General features: G+C 51.9%; 1 protein-coding gene across 1 annotated transcript in view; it reads left to right on the forward strand.

Annotated features, from left to right (window-relative positions):
- The window catches only part of CACNA1A (calcium voltage-gated channel subunit alpha1 A), a 379,285-nt gene that overhangs the window by 339,451 nt on the left and 17,954 nt on the right, over positions 1-21,880 (forward strand). Inside the window, 7 exon segments of the mRNA XM_021083710.1 lie at positions 2,944-2,949; positions 7,618-7,734; positions 8,084-8,149; positions 8,326-8,441; positions 10,484-10,634; positions 16,302-16,429; positions 18,698-18,794. Coding sequence (XP_020939369.1) covers positions 2,944-2,949; positions 7,618-7,734; positions 8,084-8,149; positions 8,326-8,441; positions 10,484-10,634; positions 16,302-16,429; positions 18,698-18,794 — 681 coding nt within the window.

Raw genomic sequence — 21,880 nt, forward strand, 5'->3', positions numbered from 1 at the left:
GGGAGGTTCCCAACTTGGGGGTCTCTGGACATCAGTGTGGTGGCCCCAGAGTCCACAGTGTCCTTTCCCTTGTCTGGAAGACTCAGGGTTCCAGAACCCCTCCTTGGCCATTTGCCAGTGAGCCCAGGCTTCAGGGCCCTCGGGAGGCTGGGGGGAAGGTAGGAGACCCTCACAGGGGAAGAAGAAGGGCAGAGAGCATCAGAGCCAAGGGCTAGGGGTGGTATCAACCTTGTCACAGTAGCAGCAAAAATATTAATAGCTGATGAGGATGACACCTTCACCGCGTGCCAGGCACTGTGCCAAGCGTTTTACGTGGATTAGCTCGTGGTACAAGGTCAGGGGCTCAGCATATAAATGAATTCCTTCAGAGGGTTCAACTGAAGGGATTCAAAAGCAGAGCAGCCTGTGGGGGTCGTGGAAATACCCAGCGGAGGCCACTGTGGAAAGCTGTTTCCTTGCCCTGGTGCTGAAGTGGGGAGAGATTCTGAGCTGGAGACCAAGAGGGGCCACATGGTAGGAGCTGTGGACAAGAAGGGAGAGAGCCCCTGCCAGACACAGGGCCAAAGCAGGCATGGAGCATCCGGGGAGAAATACCCCACTTCTCCCTCCTCTCACCCTGTCTGTCTCCTGGCAACTCGCATTGGCCAAGCCGAGCCAGAAAGAAGCCAGAAAGCTATAGAGCCAGAGCAGTGCTCAGAACAGGCAGAGAAGAGCAGAGAGTAGATATGGTTGGAAGAGGGTGTTTTCCCATTTCACAGATGAAAAAAAACTGATGCTCAATGCTTGGGAAAAATCGGGGACCTGCCTAAGGTCATGCAGCCAGACCTGGTGACTTCTGTGGGCATATCAGTGTTCCCTGGGGTGTCCCCAGCAGAAAAGGATCAATTGGCCCACTGTCTATTCTAAAAGCTTTGTAGGACTGGGGAGCTACACAGAAGAGGGGGGCATTCTCTGATGTGTCCCCTACCACCACCCCAAGTGGCATTCTGGCCACAGTTCTTTGCCTTCAGCTCCAGTGAACCACAAGTTCCCCCTTCCTCTTGCTGTTGTCTTACCCATGACACCTTCCTCTAAAGAAGCCATGCCCAGCTAGGGGCTATCCCCCCTGGGCCACTGGGCCCTGGGAGAGAGAACCAGAGCTTAGATCTCATCTTCTGTCCTAAGTTTCTAAGCGGTCTGGAGCTTCTCCTGGCAGTCACAACATCTTGCCATCTAGCTGAAGATAGGAACAACCAATGTCCCTCTGGGTCAAGAGATTACAAGGGGTGGAGTTCCCGTCGTGGCTCAGTGGTTAATGAACCCAACTAGTATCCATGAGGACATGGGTTCGATCCCTGGCCTTGCTCAGTGAGTTAAGGATCTGGCGTTCTGTGAGCTGTGGTGTAGGTCGCAGACTCAGCTCGGATCCCCCATTGCTGTGGCTGTGCTGTAGGCCAGCAGCTGTAGCTCTGATTCAACCCCTAGCCTGGAAACCTCCATATACTGTGGGTGTGGCCCTAAAAAGACAAAAAATAAATAAAAAATCAAAAATTTTTTAAAAATTTAATTAAAGAGGTTGGAAGGAGTGACTTACTACCCCAGGAGGTCAGATGGGGAAGGTCAGGTAGGTCAGTAGGTCAGGTCAGGTACGCTCTAGCTGCCAGTAAGAGATCGGTAGAACTGGGAGTTCTCTTGTGGCATAGTGTGTTAAGGACTCAGTGTTGTCACTGCAGCAGTTCAGGTCACTGCTGTGGTGCAGGTTTGATCCCTGGCCTGGGAAGGTCCACATGCTGGCCAAAAGAAAAAAAAAAAAGATCTGCAGAACTAGACTCCAACTGCTTGTTCTCATAGCTACAAGATGTGGGAGGGCAGCACGATGAGGCACAGGGTCCAATTCAGGGACATCAGGACTATTGCAGTAGCCAAACAGCCCTCCCTTTGGGCTGTTTGATGTTAGGTAATTTGTGTTACCTCTTCTCATCCTGTATTAGGGACTAACTTTCATAATCAACCTCACCAGACCCTTCAAGCCTTACATTCATTCATGCATTCTTATGAGCATGCATTAAGCATCTGCTGTTTGCCAGGCATTGTTAGAGGTGCTGGGAACAGAAGAGTGAACAGTGCAAAACAGACAAGAATGCCTGCTCCCATAGGACTGACATCCACAGAGGGAGATGGCAACTTGGAACAAGTCAGAGCAACCAACAGAAAGCGCTTGGCACAGAACCTGACAGGAATTAGATAGTTCACGAGTGGCGGTTGTTACTATTATTGCTATTGCTATTGTTACTGTGAATGTCCTTGGGTTTGCAGTCCCGTTAGGCAGCCCTCCGGCCCTGAATGATAATCATTTGGAGGGAAAGATGGAGGGTGGACATTTGGACCCTTTTAGGATGATAAACTCCCCGACCTGGAGTTGAGGGAGGCCTGCTCTGCCAGGCAAGGAGCCCACAGCACCCCTTTTCTGCCTCCCAGGTAAGCCCACTAGTTCTGAGGCCAGAGCTCAGCCAGGCTGAGGCAGGGGGGCCAGACCCTTGAGAGGGCAAGTCCCCAGGGTTTCAGGGGGAGAGGGCGTGAGGCCCAGTGGGCCTCAGCAGCCCCCCGCCTGAGTGGCTGGGGTGACATGGGTTTGCCCTGCGTGCGATGGATAATGACTGTGTTTCTTGTCTTGTCTCTTTTCATGCCTGCTCTTTAAACTGTATATTGGCACAACGCCGTCTGAAAACTCATCCAATCAAAATGCACTATGAAATTCATTTGTTCATCCATGACGTGGTCTGTGTGTTCATACACCAATGACTATCTCCCAACCCACCACCACCACCCCCACTCCCCACCCGGGAACTGAAACCCATTGGTTTTTTGGCACTGGTTACAAATCAACCTAAAAAATGCTGAACACGCCTCCCCAACTGCCCCCCGCCCGCCCGCTCCCCCTCCATCTTCAACATCTGCATCTAGAATCCGGTTGGTCTTACTTCTTTCTGAAGTCTAAATGCCTTACATTAACTGTGAACGCATCTTCTCGCATCAGCATTGCATGTCATTAGCCCTGGGCTTCCTAAACTTGGATTGTGTGATGCACCTTACCCCTTTCCTCCTCTTGTCCCACCCTCTCCTCCCTCCTTCCCCTCCCCCGTTTGTCAGTCTCTTCAACCCCCTCCCCCTTGCCGCCGCCTCACCTTCCTTGTTCTCCAGCAGTCTCCCTTCCTCTGGTTTTTATTGGGTTCTGAATTGGGTTTCCCATCTGAGTTGGTTTGCATCTTCTGCAGAGAAAAAGATGGGTTTGCCCCCATGAAGCGCCTCCAACAGGACGAGGGATGGGGACCCCACCCCATTCCTTATACCCAGCCTTGGACCTAGAGCCCTCAGGCACTCTCTCACCACTCCTGTCCCTGGCTCCATGGAGGAGGGGCCCCAGGAAAACTCACCAGTCCCTCATCCCCTTCCAAGCCCATGAGCTCTTTGGCTTGACCACCAGAGATGTCAGTCTCCATGTCTGATGGAGGAGGTCAGAGGGCCATGCAGTGTACAGGCAAAGACGATCAGGGGTGGGGGACACAGAAGGACCAAGACTCAGTTCTGGCTGCTTCCAGGTGGACCAGCCAGCTGACATCCTCTCCTGGAGCCCTGATTGATCTGCACGCGCTCCTGTCCCCACCAGACACACAGTCACTGCACACACACACACTGTCTCCTCTTTCCTGTTTAGTCTGTGACTCTTGCTCCTTCTTTCTCTCTCTGTTTCCCCTTCTCTTTTTGGCTCTTGCCATCTCCCTCTCTTGATGCTACATACACACACACACACACACAATCCCTCCCCTTTGTTATATCCATCCACCTTGCACACCCACACCACGGATGCACTGTTTCTGTCTCTGCCTCTCCTCACTTAGTCGGTTCCCTGCACTCCTCACTCAGCTAAATCCTACCTGCCACAGCCCCTTCCCTACCCTCCCCTGAGTCCCTTTGGGGGACTCCCATTGGCATCTTGGCACCAGGTTCTTCACCTGCTAGCCATACATAGGCACTCATCCACCAGACACTTAACGAGTCCCAATTCAGTGCCACAGATGGAGAGTTGGGCAGAAGTGGACGCCATCCCTTTCGGCCCCCACCCCCATCACCTACAGTCAGGTGGGGGAGGCAGGCATTGGTCAAATAACCCCTGAAACCCACTGGAAATTGTAAATGTGTTGCAAGCCAAAGGATGATCAGCATTAATAAGGTGGAGAGGGGAGAAAAGGGCATTTGAGGCCCGAGAGAGCATATGCAAAGGCCCTGGGGCAGGTCAAAGCACTCAGGGATCAAGGTCTGCAAGTGAGAGGGTGTGTCTGGAGCAAAGAGCAAAGGAAGGCCAGCTCAGAGAAAATTAAGAAGGCAGAAGGGTCAGGCCCTGCAGCTGCAGGGCAGGGAGTGGCTAGGCAGGGCACTAGCCTGAAAGTGAATGCAAGGAATCCCAGCAAGAGATGACAGCAGCGGAGGCAGAGGACTGGCCATCTGAGCAAGAGGGCCTCTTGGAGACCTGGGTTGGGTCTGGGCAGGGGGGAGCAAGTTGCCTGGAGGACTTGAGTCTGGCCAGAGGGGGAGATGGCAGTTAGGGAATGCCAGGAGAGGGCCAGGTGGTTCACAGTGGGCTTGGAGTGCCTTTAAGGGCAGCCCAGAAGAAGTCGGGTAGGTTGGTGGTTATGCGATCTGGAGCTTAGAGACAAGCTCTGGGCTGGAGGTGGGGTATGTAAGTGGCAGGATTTCTCTGGAGCCCTCGGGTGAGTGGTTCCCTTGTCCTTCTGAGCACTCGCGCCCCTGAACACAGCAAGCCTTCCAGGGCCTGCATCCCTCCCCTTCACCCTAGAACCAGGAAGCCCTGGGCAGGGTTGGAGGGAGAACACCTGTTTCTTCCCAGCTGTGGACAAAAAGATGGAAGCCAGGAAGCAGGAAGTCAGAAGTCCTATAAGCACTTGATGGTCAAGTGCAGACCCAGCAGGAGGTAGAGCAATGAATGAAGGCAGACTAGAACCTTCCCCTGTGCTGTTACCGCTCTTTCCTCCCCACCTCCCCATCTCCCCCATGTGTCTCCTTTCTCTTTGATTTCAAGAAGGGCAGCATGCTCTGGGCACGCATCTCCCGGCAAAGTCCCCTTTGCTTCTCCTGCATGGTGGCTGCTCCCACCCCACCCCACCCCCTGCTCAGCCCCGAGCCCCCAGAGGCTGTTCCAGGGCCTGCCTGCCTTTGCATGCATTCCCATGTTATGACCGGCCCCATGAAGGGATGGCTTGTACTCTGGGGATGGATGGGAGGGGACCGAGGATGGACAGAGCTGGGTGGCCAGGCAAGGCTGGGAGTCAGGTTGACAGGGCACAGAGGGTGACCGTCAACCAAGCTGGGTTGGGGGTTTTTTTTTCTGAGATGCTGGAGTCATTCTCACAGTGGTTGGGCCCTGTGTGGTCGGGGTAGGACCCCCACACCCTCCCTCATTCTAGAAGCCTAAGGGTCAACTGATGTGTTCCAGAAGGCATCCTAGATTTTTGCCAGCAAACCCAGAGGCCTCTTGCCAACCACAGAAACCCCTTGGGTGCCTATCTCTGCCTCTCAGCTCTCAGGCCATAGCTGGCTAGATCCGGTGCCTGGGAAGCCCTCAGGGACCACTCAATAGGATGCTCACATTAATTCATTGTACAAACTTTTGAAACTGAAAGAGGGCGCTGTGACTGTTGGGGCAACCCATATGATCACTCCTGTGCCATTTGCTGGGTGAGGGCTAGACCACTTTAAATGTTGTCACATGACTCCTTCAAGTCCCAGAGAACAGAGTCTGATTAAAGCCCCTTTGCCTCCAACCCACTGATCAGCGGTGGTGTCCATGCCTGCCCGAAGCAGGGGTCTCAAACTCACATGCCTCCCAGGGCCGAGCAGAAGCCATAAGCCAGGAAGCCAGTTCCGTCTCTAGGATGTGGGAACTTTGGCAAGCAGGAGGACCCATGGCCTGCTCCAAGGCGGGCAGCCCCATCTGAGCCCCACCTGTCACCAGCAGAAGCAGCCTCAGGGTTGCCAGAGAGCCAGATTTGGGGGCATGATCTGACTTTAAAACACTGGCAACTGTTTTTAATTTTTAAAAGAAAACTGCTCAGGGAGTTCCTTTCGTGGCTCAGTGGGTTAAGAACCCAATTAGTATTCATGAGGATGCGGGTTCAATCCCTGGCCTTACTCAGTGGGTTAAGGATCCAGTGTTGCTGCAAGCTGCCACGTAGGTTACAGGTGCAGCTGGGATCCAGTGTTGCCATGGTGCAGGCCGGCAGCTGAAGCTCTGATGCAACCCCTGGCCTGGGAACTTCCATGTGCTGCAAGTGTAGCCCTAAAAAAAAAACAAAGAACAAGAAAAACCTGCTCAGGCCCAAGGAAATAGTCCAGTTGGCCAGATTTGGTCCGTTGGTGACTCCCAGCTCCTGCCCCTCACCAGCGCCCCCTAGGCCCCAGCGGGCAAGCGCCTGGACAGTCACAGTAAGACCCACCATCTCCAAGGCTGTCTCCCCACCGTCACCCCACCCCGATCTGGGGTTCTTCTGGCTTGGGCGGGAGGAGATAGAGGCAGCAGCGACCGGGGGGGCCTTGAAGCAGAGGCATGATCCACCCAGGGAGGTCCTGGGGGCAGGGACAGCCCCACCTCCCGGCCCCCAGCACCGGCCCCTCGGTGGGCCTGGGCTGATTGCGAGCTCACCCACCCACGGGCGCTGCGTACTTCCTGCTTCCCGCAGGCCTGGTCCCGTGCTACTCCACCCAGTCCCAGAAGCTGAGAAGCCATCCCTGAGAGGGGGGAAAGGGCCCCAAATGCATCTTCTCCGACTCAGCGGGCAGCGAGGACTCGCCCTGCAGCCGAACAGCCCCAGCTCCCTCCCGTCCTCCCCATTCCCGCTCGCCAAGGGGGTAAGAAAAGATGCTCTTCCGCTTCTCCGATTGGCTCAAGCCGCTGCTCCTCTTGGCCGTGGGGTGAGGTCAGGGCGGGCAGGAGCGGGTGGGCCGCTCGGCAGGGCAGGGCAGGGTGCCCGGTGAGTCCTAAGACAGATGCATTTCTGGCCCGGAGCGTAACATGCCCTCGGAACCCGCACATGTCCACCGGGCCTGAGCGTGCTGGCTGCCCCCCACCACCACCCTGCCCTGGTGTTTGTGCATCGTACACGTGTGATGGATTCAGCAACTTGATCCGCTTGTGTCCTATCGTCTCAGTGCATTTGGTTGTTGGGAGAAACAAAAACCATCTCAATTTTTTTCCTGATTGGATGATTCGGATATATTTTCTTTTCCTTGTTTTTTTGTTATTTCTTCCCCTCCCCACCCACCCCTATTCCTTTCTCTTCCTTTTTTCTTTCCTTTTCCCACTGCGGGTGGGGCTGGCAGGGAGGGTTTATGCTTTTGAGTTGATGCCTTTTCCTCCCTTTCTCCATCCCTGCCCCCCCACGTTTTTTTCAAGTTTTTTCCTCTGCACCATTGCATTAATAGTGCTTTCTTTCCTCTCCCTCATTTGGGGTCTGGCTTGCTTTTTCCTGTTGGTTGGCTTCATGTAGGGGCCTCTGTGAGTGATGACAACTCTGAGCCCCTGAGGGGGGATGGATGGTCACCCCTCTTTCTCCATCTCCCCAGAATAACTTCATCAACCTGAGCTTCCTCCGCCTCTTCCGAGCTGCCCGCCTTATCAAACTCCTCCGTCAGGGTTACACCATCCGGATTCTTCTCTGGACCTTTGTGCAGTCCTTCAAGGTGAGCCCTACCCCTGCCTCCAGTCCAGGGCTAAGAAGAAAAATTAGTATTTCCTCCACTCCCACCTGCTCTGGTTGAATCTACAAATCAGGTGGAAATGCCTGTATGGTACACCTTGCTAAGACTGTGTTATAGGCAAAGCTCTTGTCTAACTTCCTGCCCATAATGTGTCTTGAGAGCTCTAAGGGGCATCTCCCAGAGCCACCAAAGATGCCCACCATCCTTGGCACCACTCTGGCACAGCATGTGGCCACCCAACCCAGTGGGGTGGAGCACTAGGAAAAGTGAGGGGAAAAGTGCAGGTAAGGGGTCCCCAGCACTCTTTCTTCATTGCCTCCCTTCCCACCAGGCCCTTCCATATGTCTGTCTGCTGATTGCCATGCTTTTCTTCATCTATGCCATCATTGGGATGCAGGTGAGTACTGGTCCCCCTAATGTTCTCAGATCCCTCCCAAGGAAGGCCACTGCCCTTAGGTGGGGGTGGGTCAGGGCAGCCCAGTTCAGGGAGGCAGTCCTGAAGGTTCAGTGGAATTTTCCTGGAACCACAGGAGGGACATGGTCACCTCTAGTCATCACCATCCAATTTCCCAGGTGTTTGGCAACATCGGCATCGACGTGGAGGACGAGGACAGTGATGAGGACGAGTTCCAAATAACTGAGCACAATAACTTCCGGACCTTCTTCCAGGCTCTCATGCTTCTCTTCCGGTGAGAAGGGGGCGTGCTTTCATCCTCTCTTCCGGTGGTGGGCGTGTACTCTTCCTTCTCTTGGCCGTGGCGGCGGAGGTGCTGGTGGCGGGGGGCGGGTGGACAGGTTGCGCCTTGCACCTTCTGTTCCAGTGAGGTTTGGGGTAGGAGTAGGGAACCCTGGCATCCTGGCGGGGCAGGAACTGAAGGTCCTGGGATGCAAACATGACAGCATTTTCAGGCATTATCTCTGGGAATCCTCCTGACCATCCTGTCAAGGGATTCTTGGCAACGTCGACACCTGACATATGAGGAAACGGCTATAGACTCTTGAATGAACTCTGAAGCTTGATACTTAATCCTGGCTGCACCTTCATTCATTTATCAGAGGTTTATTGAGCACTTAATGTGCCGGGCACTGCTGTAAATACTGAGAACAAAACAGAGATAACGTTCTCTCCCCTCTGGATGCTTATATTCCCGTGGAGGAGACAATCAATAATCAAATTATGGAGGATACTAGGAGATAAAATTCAAGATTAAGAGGGATGTAGAGGTACAAACGAACAAATAGTGTATGATTCCACGTATATGAGATACCTAAAATGGGCAAATTCTTAGAATAAAGTGGAACTGAAATAAGAGTTTTAACTAAGGGACAACCGAATCAGGAGTTCCCAGGTGGCTCTGCAGGTTAAAATCTGGCAGTGCCATTGTTGTGGCTCTGGCCGTTACTGTGGCCTCGGGTTTGATCCCTGGTCCCAGAACTTCTGAGTGCTGTGGGGCACAGCCAAAACAAGTGGAATCAATGTTGTCAGGGGCTGGGGGAGGAGTGAAGGAGTAGTAATTGTTCAATGGGGTACATATTTTCAGTTTGGGATGATATAAAGGTTCTGAAGGTGAATAGTGGTGATAGTTGCACGGCTCTGAAAATTGCTTATTGCCACTGAATCATACACTTAAAATTATATATGTTTTAGGTATGTTTTGTCACACTGAAGTTTTTTCTCAGCTAACAACAACAGAAAAAAGCAATGGAGGGCTGATAAGGTCATGCTTCCATTGAGAAGGGTGATAGTTGAAACAAATAGGTGAGAGAGGGAGCCATGGGGGTCACTGAGGACAGGCAGTCCAGGTGGAGGGTACAGCAAGTGCAAAGGCCCTGAGGCAGGAGCATGTCACTGGCATGTTTAAGGACAGAGAGGAGCCCAGTGCACTTGGAGCAGAGTAACCTAAGAAAGGATAATCAGCTGGAGAGAGGGAAGCTTTTAAAACATACCTGGGGAGTTCCCGTTGTGGCTCAGTGAGTTAGGTAAAACATATCTAAGTCTCCAGGCTACACCCCAGACCAAGTCTGTGGGAATGGGACATTGACATCAGTATTTTTAAAAAGCACTCCCAGAGTTCCCGCTATGTCACAGTGGGATCGCTGGGATGCGGGTTCAATCCCTGGCCTGGCACAGTGGGTTAAAGGTCCGGTGTTACAGCAGCTTCAGCTTAGAGCACAATCTGATCCCCGGCCCAGGAACATCATGTCTTGGGGCAGCCACAAAAGAAAAACAAAGAATAAAAAATAGTAGTTCCCATTGTGGCACAGCGGAAATGAATCCGACTAGGAGCCATGAAGTTGCGGGTTCGATCCCTGGCCTCGCTCAGTGGGTTAAGGATCTGGCATTGCCGTGAGCTGTGGTGTAGGTTGCAAACATGGCTCAGATCTGGCGTTGCTGTGGCTCTGGTGCAGGCCGGCAGCTGTAGTTCTGATTTGACCCCTAGCCTGGGAACCTCCGTATGCCACAAGTGCAGCCCTAAAAAGCAAAAAAAAAAAAAAAAAGAATTTAAAAAAATGGCAATAATAATAAAAAGCACTCCCCATGGGCTTTAATTTACTGAGAATCACCCCCTCTGAGCTCCAAGATGAAAAAGTGATTTACCTGGGACTGGAAGCCCCACCAGTTCCAGCTCCAGAGCTTAAGTGTTTAACCTCAACCCTCTGCCTCCCTGGGGCGGGTGTTGATGTCCAGGGCTGGGTCCTCAGGTCCCTGATGCCACCTCTCTGTCCTCAGGAGTGCCACTGGGGAGGCTTGGCACAACATCATGCTTTCCTGCCTCAGTGGGAAACCGTGTGATAAGAACTCTGGCATCCTGACTCACGAGTGCGGCAATGAATTTGCTTATTTTTACTTCGTTTCCTTCATCTTCCTCTGCTCATTTCTGGTGAGTCTGCAGACACGTCTGGATGGGCCCCCAAGACCTGGCTCCCTCTCAGGATGTGGATTTTTCTCTAGAATGTGGTTGAATTGCAGGCTTGCTCCCTCTGAGGCTTCTCTGAGCCAGCAGGGGATTAGGTTAACCAGGCTCTCCCACTCTCAGCCCTGTTGACCTGTGGAGTTGGATCATCTTCAGCTGTGGGGGTCATTCTGTGCGTGGTAGAGTGTTTGACAGCATCCCTGGCCTTGATCCTCTAGATGCCAGTAGCACATGCCCTGCCACCCTCCCAGGTGTGACAACAAAAAAATGTCCCCAAGGAGTTTCTGCTGTGGTACAGTGGGTTAAGAATCTGACTACAGGAGTTCCTGTCTTGGTGCAGTGGTTAACGAATCTGACTAGAAACCGTGAGGTTGCGGGTTCAATCCCTGGCCTTGCTCAGTGAGTTAAGGATCCGGCATTACCTCGAGCTGTGGTGTAGGTTGCAGACGTGGCTTGGATCCCGCATTGCTGTGGCTCTGGTGTAGGCCTGTGGCTACAGCTCCAATTAGACCCCTAGCCTGGGAACCTCCACATGCCGTGGGAGCAGCCCTAGAAAAGGAAAAAAAAAAAAGAATCTGACTACAGCGGCTTGAGTCACTGCAGAGGCAAAGGTTGGATCCCTGGCGCAGCACAGTGGGTTAAAGGATCTAGCACAGCCACAGCTGTGACATAGGTTGCAGCTTCAGCTCGGATTCAATCCCTGGCCCAGGAACTTCCATATGCCACAGGTGCAGCCATAAAAAAAGTCTCCAGACATTATCAAATGTTCCCTAAGGGAGGGAGCAGAATCTCCCCCATTTGCAACCCACTGGGTATGCTGAGAGAGAAAACTCAGAGCTGGTCCCAGGACCCATGCCATTGAGCTGTAGAAGATTCCCACATGCCCTCTGAGAGATGGGTTCCTTCTTCTGTATAATCACGAGGCAGGAAAAAATCCACATCAACATTCTCTGGGGGCTTTGGGGCTTTGCAAAAACTCAAGTCGGGAAGTTCCCCTTGTGTTGTGGCTCAGCCGGTTAAGAACCCAACTAGTTTCCACAAGGATGCGGGTTTGATCCCTGGCCTTGCTCAGTGGCTTAAGGACCTGGCATTGCCTTGAGCTGCGGCTTAGTTCGCAGATTCAGCTCTGATCTGGCATCGCCTTGGCTTGGCTAGACTGGAATGCTGCAGCTGTGGCACAGGTTGCAACTGCAGCTTGGCTTCAGTCTCTAGCCCGGGAACTTCCATATGCTGTGGGTGTGGCCTTAAAAAGAAAAAAAAAAAAAAAAAGCAATGGGTCTTCACTAATAAAAGATAAATTTGCCCAAAGGAGGAATATTGTAGGACCTGAGAATATAAAACATCACAAGACTGAAACCAGAAACTAGGAATGAAAATATATATCATGAACTAGCAACCTCCATCCTGCTCTCTCTTTCTCTCTCATTCTCTCTCTGAAGGCTTGTTTCCACAAACCTTTTTTGTTCTCTGCTCTTCCTGGAGCACTCAGACCACAGTCAGAAGCGCAGAAACTGCCTAGGTATTTCAATCAGAGAGGATGTAATGCAGGGATTGGCTACACAGGATTGAAAAAGCAAACATAGAACAAAAAAGACCAGGTAATCCCAGGGACCAGGGATTACCAACAGTAGGGAGGCGAGGGCCAGGATATTAAAAGGAAAAGAGTGAGTTCCCTTGTGACACAGCAGGTTAAGGATCAGGTGTTGTGACTGCTGTGGCTCAGGTCACTGCTGTGGCACAGGTTTGATCCCTGGCCCAGGAACTTGCACATGCTGTGAGCATGGCCAAAAAATAAAATTGGAAAATATGATGTTATCAACCAACTCAACTGCCTCTGACACCCCTAAAGGGAGTGCTGTCACCCTAGCTGTCTGCTGCCCCCAGGCAACTGCAGAATGTTTGCTGTGGCCACTGTAATAAAGTTCCACAAATTTAGTGGCTTAAAATAAAAATGTATCCATGGAGTTCCCATCGTGGCACATTGGTTAATGAATCCGACTAGGAACCTTAAGGTTGTGGGTTCAATCCCTGGCCTCGCTCAGTGGGTTAAGGATCCGGCGTTGCTGTGAGCTGTGGTGTAGGCTGCAGACATGGCTGGGATCCCGAGTTGATGTGGCTCTGGCATAGGCCAGTGACTACAGCTCCGATTAGGCCCTTAGCCTGGAAACCTCTGTATGCCGTGGGAAGCGGCCCTCAAAAAGGCAAAAAGACAAAAAAAAAATTTTTAAACAAAATAAAAATGTATCCTCCCACAATTCCGGAGGCTAGAAGAATGATCAAAGTGGCGGCAGGGCCATGCTCTCTCCAGAGCCTCTAGGGGAGGATCCTGGCCTCTTCCTGCTTCTGGTGGCCACAGACATTCCTTGGCTTGTGGTGGCATCACTCCAGTTGATGCTTCTGTCATCACATGGGCTTCTCCCTCTGTGTCTGTGTCCACATTTCCCTCTTACGAGGACAGCAGTCATATTTTTATATTAATTTTTAAGTATAGTTGATTTACAATGTTATGCCTATTTCTGCTGTACAGCAGAGTGACCCTGTCATGCATATACATACATTCTTTTTCTTACATTACTTTCAATCATGTTCTATTCCAAGAGATTGGAAATGGTTCCCTGTGCTATACAGTAGGACCTCATTGCTTATCCATTCTAAATGGAGTAGTTTGCATCTACTAACCCCAAACTCCCAGTCCATCCAACTCCCTTCTCCCCTCCCCCTTGGCAATCACAAATCTGTTCTCCATGTCTGTGAATCTGTTTCTGTTTCAGAGATAGGTTCATTTGTGTCATAGTTTAGATTCCACATATGAGTGATATCATATGGTATTTGTCTTTCTCTTTCTGACTTGCTTCACATAGCATGATGATCTCTGGTTGCATCCATGTTGCTGCAAATGGTATTACTTCATCTTTTTTATGGCTGAGTAGTATTCCATTGTATATATGTATCACATCTTCTTAATCCATTCGTCTGTCAATGGACATTTAGGAGGACAGCCATCCTATTACATTTAGCCCACCTAACCCAGAATGAGCTCATCTTAACTCGATGACATGCACGAAGACCTTTTGTCCAAAAAAGGGTCCATTCACCAGCACTGCGGGACAGGATATAAACATGTCTTTTGGGGGAACACAGTTCAACCCACAACACAGACCAACATGGGAAGCAGGAGGAATCTCCTCCCTTCCTTTTTCTCTCCCCAAGCTGGCCTCCTAATTGTGGCTCCCACTGGCAGGATGTAAGCTTCCCAGAGAGTATGGGAGATGTTTTCAGGCCTCAGCCCCAGCACCAGTGTCTGTCAACAAAAGTCCAACACATGCACCCTGTTCAGACTAGTGGCCTCACACTGAGAGACTTGCAGCCTCAGTCTCACAGCCTCCTGGCCCATTGTCAATAACCATTGACCCAGAGGGTCCATTGTCCAGTTCCAAATTTCCAGAAGAGAGTCTGAATGGGCCATCTTGGCTCTGTCAAAGGTCAGCCTTGTCCAAGTAGCTATGGATGCATAAGGACATTTATGCATCCCATTTATAGCACAGCCCATCTGGGAAGGGAAGGCATCCTAGAAGGTATCTTCAACACTTGACTGTCAGCCCCCTGTGAGCAAGAATTTCTGTTTTGTTCACTGCTGCATCCCCAACACCTAGGACAGTGACTGGCACAGAGCAGGTGCTCAATCAATATCATGAAATGATGGATTTAAAATAGCGTAGCTAGGAACATGAGAACACAGTTCTCTCAGCTTGCAGGGGTGCTGGGAAGACAATTCAGACGGTACCAGTTCCCGTCGTGGCGCAGTGGTTGACGAATCCGACTAGGAACCATGAGGTTGTGGGTTCGATCCCTGCCCTTGTGCAGTGGGTTAACGATCCGGCGTTGCGTGAGCTGTGGTGTAGGTGCAGACGCGGCTCGGATCCGCGTTGCGTGGCTCTGGCGTAGGCTGGTGGCCTGGGAACCTCCATATGCCGAGGAGCAGCCAAGAAATAGCAACAACAACAACAACAACAACAAAAGAGACAAAAGACAAAAGACAAAAAAAAAAAAAAAGAGTTCCCGTCGTGGCGCAGTGGTTAACGAATCCGACTAGGAACCATGAGGTTGGGGTTCGATCCCTGCCCTTGCTCAGTGGGTTAACGATCCGGCGTTGCCGTGGGCTGTGGTGTAGGTTGCACACGTGGCTCGGATCCCGAGTTGCTGTGGCTCTGGCGTAGGCCGGTGGCTACAGCTCCGATTCAACCCCTAGCCTGGGAACCTCCATATGCCGCGGGAGCGGCCCAAGAAACAGCAACAACAACAACAAAAAAACAAAAAAACAAACAAAAAAAAAGACAAAAAGACAGACGGTACCAATACAATCTGATACGTGCCTTGGTAGAGGAGACTCAGACTAAAGGAAGGAAAATTTCAAAGAGTGGCCTGCAGGGCTGGTGAGCAGGAATTAGACACATACTGATCAAATTGGTTGCGAGAAACAGAAACTAAACTGAAACCGACTTGGGCAAAAAGTGCAGGTCACTAATTTATGTAACTGAAAAGTCCAGATGAGGTTGGATCCAGGCAATAGCAGTCCCCGTCCTCTTTGCTATTCTCCTCCGTGCTGGCTTTATTCTCAAACTTTCTCCCTATAGAGGCAAAATGGCTGCCAGAGTGCCAGCAAAAAATCCCAGGGAAGGCTCTCTCATTGGCCACCTTGGTCATGTGCCCCTCCCTAGCCAATCACAAGCGAGGGTTGTATGACCACCACCAGGAATTCAGCCACAACCAACAATAGCATCTAAGTATAAAGGAGGCAGGAAGAGTTCCCCTTGTGGCTCATCAGCAGGTTATGAATCCAACTAGTATCCATGAGGACACGGGTTTGATCCCTGGCCTTGCTCAGTAGGTTAAGGATCCTGCATTGCTATGGCTGTTGCATACCCCTGCACATGCAGCTCCAGTTCAACCCCTAGCCTGGGAACTTCCACATGCTGTGGGTGTAGTCCTAAAAAAACAAAAAAAGAAAGGCAACAGGGGTTCCTCAGATGCTATTACCCAAAGGAACAAAAATGATGTCCACAAAGGCCTGGAGGAAAAACTGAAGCCCCCCTGTGCTAAAGGCTCGAAGAGCACATGAAAAGATGCTGTGAGATGCAGACAAAGACGGGAAAATTCATCCATCCATCCATCCATCCAAGAAATATTTGCTGAGTACTTACTTTATGCAGGGAATGGAAACATGACAAAGTTCTGGCCCATGGAGGGTTCACTTTGGTCCTTTTGGGGGCCAGGTGTGGGAGGATTTGGGGTCATGGTGGTCCCCTTGGTGTTGGCCTCTATTTCACATAGCCTCTCCTTCTCTCTCTCCAACTCTCTGTCTCTGTCCATCACTCTTGGTCTTTGTATCTTTCTCTGTCTCCATGTTTATCTCTGTCTCTCTCTTCCATCTCCATTTCTCCATCTCTCTGTCTCTGGGCTCCCACTGGGAACATGTATCTTTTCTGTATCCCCCCCACCCCCCCACCTCTTTGTCTGACTCCCTTTTCCCATTTTATCTCCCTCCTTCTCTCCTTCTGGGCCTCTGTGTATATGTGTTTGGATGTATCTTGCTCTTCCCAACCCCGTCTTGGCCCCCTGGGGGGGTCCCAACAGATGCTGAACCTTTTTGTTGCTGTCATCATGGACAACTTTGAATACCTCACCCGAGATTCCTCCATCCTGGGTCCCCACCACCTGGATGAGTACGTGCGTGTCTGGGCCGAGTATGACCCCGCAGCTTGGTAAGCAGTCATCCCCGCATCCTCCGGCCACCTCGCCCACGTTGTTCTGGCACTGGAGCACCATCTAGGTCTGGCCCCACCCTTGGGGTGTTGGCTTCCTGGGGAGCTAGCAGGGATTTCAGAGAGGTCGGTCTAGAGAAAAGAGATGAGCATCAGCACGCTTGCACATCCCGGGTTAAATGATTTGGGTACCACTGCAGGCTTTCTGGGAGATGAGGGAGGGCATCTGCCAGGAGCTGATCTCCTGTGTCTCTCCTGCCCCCCACTGTGAGGCCTCCAGATGCGGAGGACACACGAGCCAGACCCCAGGGAGGAAGCCAGAGGCCTCGAAGCCTCAATTCTCCTGGGAGCTTGGGGAGAAGGGCTGGTTTAGTTCCCTTGGCAGACAGAACGGGCTGCAAGATCATGATGGCAGAACCCAACTCCCGTGGGGACCCGGGGACCCTGGAGCAGGCGGTCACACGAGGCCAAGGTGAGAGGACACAAAGTCATGGTGGTCCTTGCATCTTCATGATCACGAAGGAAGTGAGCTCTCCCATCTCGTAGGCACCACAGTATCCCTTCCTGGCTGACAGGTGATGGTTTCAAGGGGTGGACCCCACCCTGCCCCTGTGCATTATGTGCCTGCTCAGCACCAAGCCATTGCAGGATGCTCTCGGGAGTGCCATCCTGATGCTCAGAGCCCAGCAAGCACAGACTGAGGATTCCAGTACAGGCTGAGCTTGGGGCCTGAGAAAGCATTAAACAGGGGGCCCTCAGCAGCTGGAGCACCGGACGGGAGGCCTCATGAGGAAGGCGGGGAGGAGTCCGTCCTTGCCATCCTGGCAGCCCCAGACAAGATGAGACCAAGAGGCTGGGGTGAGCCGTGGGGCAAGGGGCTTGACTTTCAGCTGGTGCCTAACTCTTCCTCTTTTGATTTTAGGTCACAGCAGTTGGATGCTGTCCCCCTGTCCTCTATTCCACCAGCCCCCTCCCCTCCAGCCCCCAGTGTAGCCCATGTAGATGGTGGAGGAAGGAGATGCCGAGAGTCTTGCGGGAGGTTCCCCCAGCCCAGAGCTCCAAGCCCACTGCAAACAAAACCCTCTGCCCCCCCTCCACTGCCGGGCCTGCCAAATGCCTGGGAAGATCTCAGGGACCCTCACACATTCCCTGTTTCCCCTATTCCTTCAAGCCAGGGGGCCCCCCCAGCTCCTGGCATCATGACCTCGCTGTGCGCACAGTGTGAAACGCAGCTTGACCCCGTGCCTCCACTAATCCCCTCTCTTCTCCTTTCAGCGGTCGGATTCATTATAAGGATATGTACAGTTTATTGCGCGTAATATCTCCCCCTCTCGGCTTAGGCAAGAAATGTCCTCATAGGGTTGCTTGCAAGGTTTGATTTCCACTAAAACCTGCTAGCATCCATGGAATGAGTGTGGCTTGGGGTTCTTCAATATATATATTTCATATATATATATATAAAATCTTTTTTTAAAAGACAGAGCCATTTCTCTTTTGCACTAAACTAGAAACCTCTCTTAGGCAACAGAATGCAGTCACGTAGACTTGATGAAGCATGGAACATATATCTCTCCGTTCCCTTCAGCCATTTCTGCTTGCTCTGAGCTGAAGCTGCCCCCATCCCGGGGTCTCCACGGCACCCCAGATCAGACACATCAGGGGGATCGTTAACTTTGCATTGTCCCCCCTCCTCCACCGCCACCACCATCTCCTCCACTCTCCCCTCCTCCACCCTTCGCCTCCCGAAGCCCCCAGCCTTCCTCCCACAGCCCTGGCCCCTCCTCCCCATCTCGGCCCCTCCTCAGAGACCAGCCTCAGCCAAACCAGAGAACTTGACCCCCTTTTTAACACCGAACCAGAGCATGGCCCCAGGCCGTCCAGAGTGAGAAGTGCCCCCCCCTTCCGGCCACCTTCCACCAGAACCATAGCTCAGAGTCAAAATCGAATCTGACTTTTCTCTTTTCTCTCTCTCTCCCTGCTCGTAAGCAGTGAAATAATCTTTTTTTAATCACCTCTTCCATTTTTCCCCTCCTCTTTTTCATTTATTTGAAATACCTCTTTTATCGTTCTCTGCATCCTTCTCTCTTTTTTCGGCTCGTGTGATTTTTGTGTGTGTGTGTGTGTTTTTTGGTGATTTTTTTTTTTTTTTGGTTTTTTTGGTTTTTATTCCTTTTTTCTTCTTCTTCCGTTTCTTCCCCTCCCTCCACCCACCCACCCACCCTTTGGTTCTCCGTTCCCACTCCCGTTTTTTGTTTTCGGTGCTGCCAGGGGCCGCATGCCTTACCCGGACATGTATCAGATGCTGAGACACATGTCTCCTCCCCTGGGTCTGGGGAAGAAGTGTCCGGCCAGAGTGGCTTATAAGGTAGTCTAACCCTTGCCGACCACCAACGTCCAGGCACTGAGGATTTTTCAGTGCCGACCAGGAACCAACCAGCCACGTCTCTTTTTCCAGCGTTCCTCTTCTTTTTTTTCTTTTTCTTTTTCTTTGTCTTTTTTTCTCCCCTTTCCTCCTCGAGTAAATGGATCATGACCATCCCTTGACTCTAAGCAGCACACTGTGTCTGTCCTTTCTGATGAGTGTGTCTTGGTGTTTTGAGACTCCATTATGGCCAACATGCCAGGCGGGAGGGGGAGGGGAGCCCCCAGGTCCCCTTGCACCTGGTCCCCCAGGAACCAAATTGGACAGAAACACGTTTCTGGAGGTGGGGGTCACCACTGAGCCCAGAGTGGCACTGCCCCCCCCCGTGCCCAGTCCTGGGCAGGTCCCTTGTGGCAGGGGGGGCTTTGACTCCATCTTTTATATCTTGTGTCCCCAGGTCCCTCAGTCCCTCATGCACATCTGAAGCTGATCTCTGACCTAGGGCCTTGGATCCAAAACCTCCCTGGGGGGGAGGCACCCTGAGCCTCTTCCCCCCTCCCACCCCAGAGTTGCTTCCCCAGCCTTCCTGTCCCTATGCCCCCATCTCCCCCCAAGACACCCCAACATACCTCTCCATTGTTCCAGAGTGGGCAAGCGGGCCGCAGCTGGACCCCTGGACCGTGGCACCCTGACGCAGGCCATGCACGCTGCCTTGCGGGGACCTGGGGCGGGCAGGCACCATGGCCGATCTGGGGGTGGTGCATGCTGGCTGAAGGAGCCGCCAGGCGGCTGGGCCGGGCCACCCCTCCAGACCCCTCTGTCCCGGAATCTCCCTTGGCACCCAAGAACAGGTGCTCTGTTCCCCCCAACTCATCCATGAGAAGTTCAGGTGACCTCTGCAGTCAACCCCTCCAAATAAAAACGGCCCCATCATGCCATTCTCCCATCCACCTTGGCCCACCCTGTGTCTGCAAGAGTCCTCGCTCCCCTCCTGTCAGTTGCATTTCTTCCTGCTTCATGTAACCACCTTCCCGAAGCCTCAGTTTCATTCCTCCTCCTCCTCCTCCTCCCTCCATGCCCTCCTACTTCCCAGGTGAGGCCAGGGCAAGGCCACCCCAACAACTTTCCCGTCCACCTATCCCTTCTCTAGTTTTCCTTTTGTCTCTGCTTGGCTGAGCATGGGGTGCGTGTGAGCGTGTACAAGAGAGAAGGAGTGAGTGCCCTTCCATTCCCAGTCTCTGCAAGGCCACCATGGGCCCATAAGGCACCTTTATGCAAATTTGAAACCAGCATCCTCTCTAATGAACTTTTTGTCGGAAAATTTTCGGAATCCACCAGTGCAGCAAGGACAAAACACTTTTCTGCTGGGAAGTTGTCACTGAAATACAAAACTCGGAGTTCCCATTGTAGTGCAGCAGAAAAGAATCTGACTAGGAACCATGAGGTTGCAGGTTTGATCCCTGGCCTCATTCAGTGGGTTAAGGATCTGGCGTCACCATGAGCTGTGGTGTAGGTCGCAGACGCAGCTCGGATCTGGCATTGCTGTGGCTCTGGCCTAGGCCAGCAGCAGCAGCTCCGATTAGACCCCTAGCTGGGAACCTCCATATGCCACAGGGTGGCCCTAAAAACACAAAAGACAAAAAAAGGAAAAAAAAGAAATACAAAACTCCAGTGTTCCCATCGTGGCTTAACAGGTTAAGAACCTGACATAGACTAGATAGCAATGAGATCCTGCTGTATAGCACAGGAAGCTATATCTAGTCACTTGTGACAGAACATGATGGAGCATAATGTGAGAAAAAGAATATGTATATGTGTGACTGGGTCACTTTGCTATACAGTAGAAATTAACAGAACAATGTAAATCAACTATAATAGAAAAAAATCATTAAAAAAATAAAACATAAAAAAAAAACCCGGAGTTCCCTTTGTGGCACAGTGGCAACAAATCTGACTAGTATCCATGAGGTCGCAGGTTCGATCCCTAGCCTTGCTCAGTGGGTTAAGGATCCAATGTCACCATGAGCTGTGATGTAGGTCGCAGACGCGGCTCGGATCTGGCATTGCTGTGGTTGTGGTGTAGCCTGGCAGCTACAGCTCCGATTTGACCCCTAGCCTGGGAACCTCCATATGCCACAAGTGCGGCCTTAAAAAGGCAAAAAAAAAAAAAAAAAAACAAAAAAATCCAACATAGGAGTTCCTGTTGTGGCTCAGCAGGTTAACAACCCTGACTAGTGTCCATGAGGATGTGAGTTCAGTCCCTGGCCTCGCTCGGTGGGTTAAGGATCTGGCACTGCTGCAAGCTGTGGCAAAGATAGCAGACGCCTCTCAGCCCTGGCATTGCCATGGCTGTGGCATAGGCTGGTGGCTATAGCTCCAGTTTGACCCCTAGCCCAGGAACTTCCATATGCCATGGGTACAGCCAAAAAAAAAAAAAAAACGAACCTGACGTAGTGCCCATGAGAATGTGGGTTCAATATCTGGCCTCACTAAGTGAGTTAAGGATCAGGCATAGCCACAAGCTGCAGTGTAAGTCCTAGATGCAGCTCAGATCTGGTGTTGCTGTGGCTGTGGCTTAGGCCTGTAGCTGCAGCTCCAATTTGACCCCTAGCCCAGGAACTTACATATGCTGCAGGTGCTGCTGTAAAAAGAAAAAAAAAAATACACAAATGCATGATTTCTAAGATGGGGAACCTTTGGTGCAGTGCACAACCTGCACCGCTCTGCACAGTGGCCCAGCCTGTGTGTGTTTATATACCACCTCCATCCCCCACCCTGCCCCAACCCATCCCTGTGTTTTGCTCCAAGGTTGCCATCCCCTTCCCCATCTCCAAATCTATTCCCTGCCAACCTGTGTCTTAATCCTCTGGTGAACATCAGTCTCCATCTCCATGCCATCTCAGCCTGGGCTGGTGCACACCAGCCCAGCATCCTCTCCTGGAACCACCAAGCATGGGGAACAGAGCCCCTGCCTGGGACCCAGGGAATCTTTTCTTCCCTGGGCCATGGGAGCACCCCTCCCCCTCCTTCCCCTTGCCATCGCACAAAGAGCCAAGATCCAGACATGCCCCTGAGATACACTTTCCACA

The sequence above is a fragment of the Sus scrofa genome, chromosome 2 (genome assembly GCF_000003025.6).
Source record: "Sus scrofa isolate TJ Tabasco breed Duroc chromosome 2, Sscrofa11.1, whole genome shotgun sequence".
Classification (NCBI taxonomy): domain Eukaryota; kingdom Metazoa; phylum Chordata; class Mammalia; order Artiodactyla; family Suidae; genus Sus; species Sus scrofa.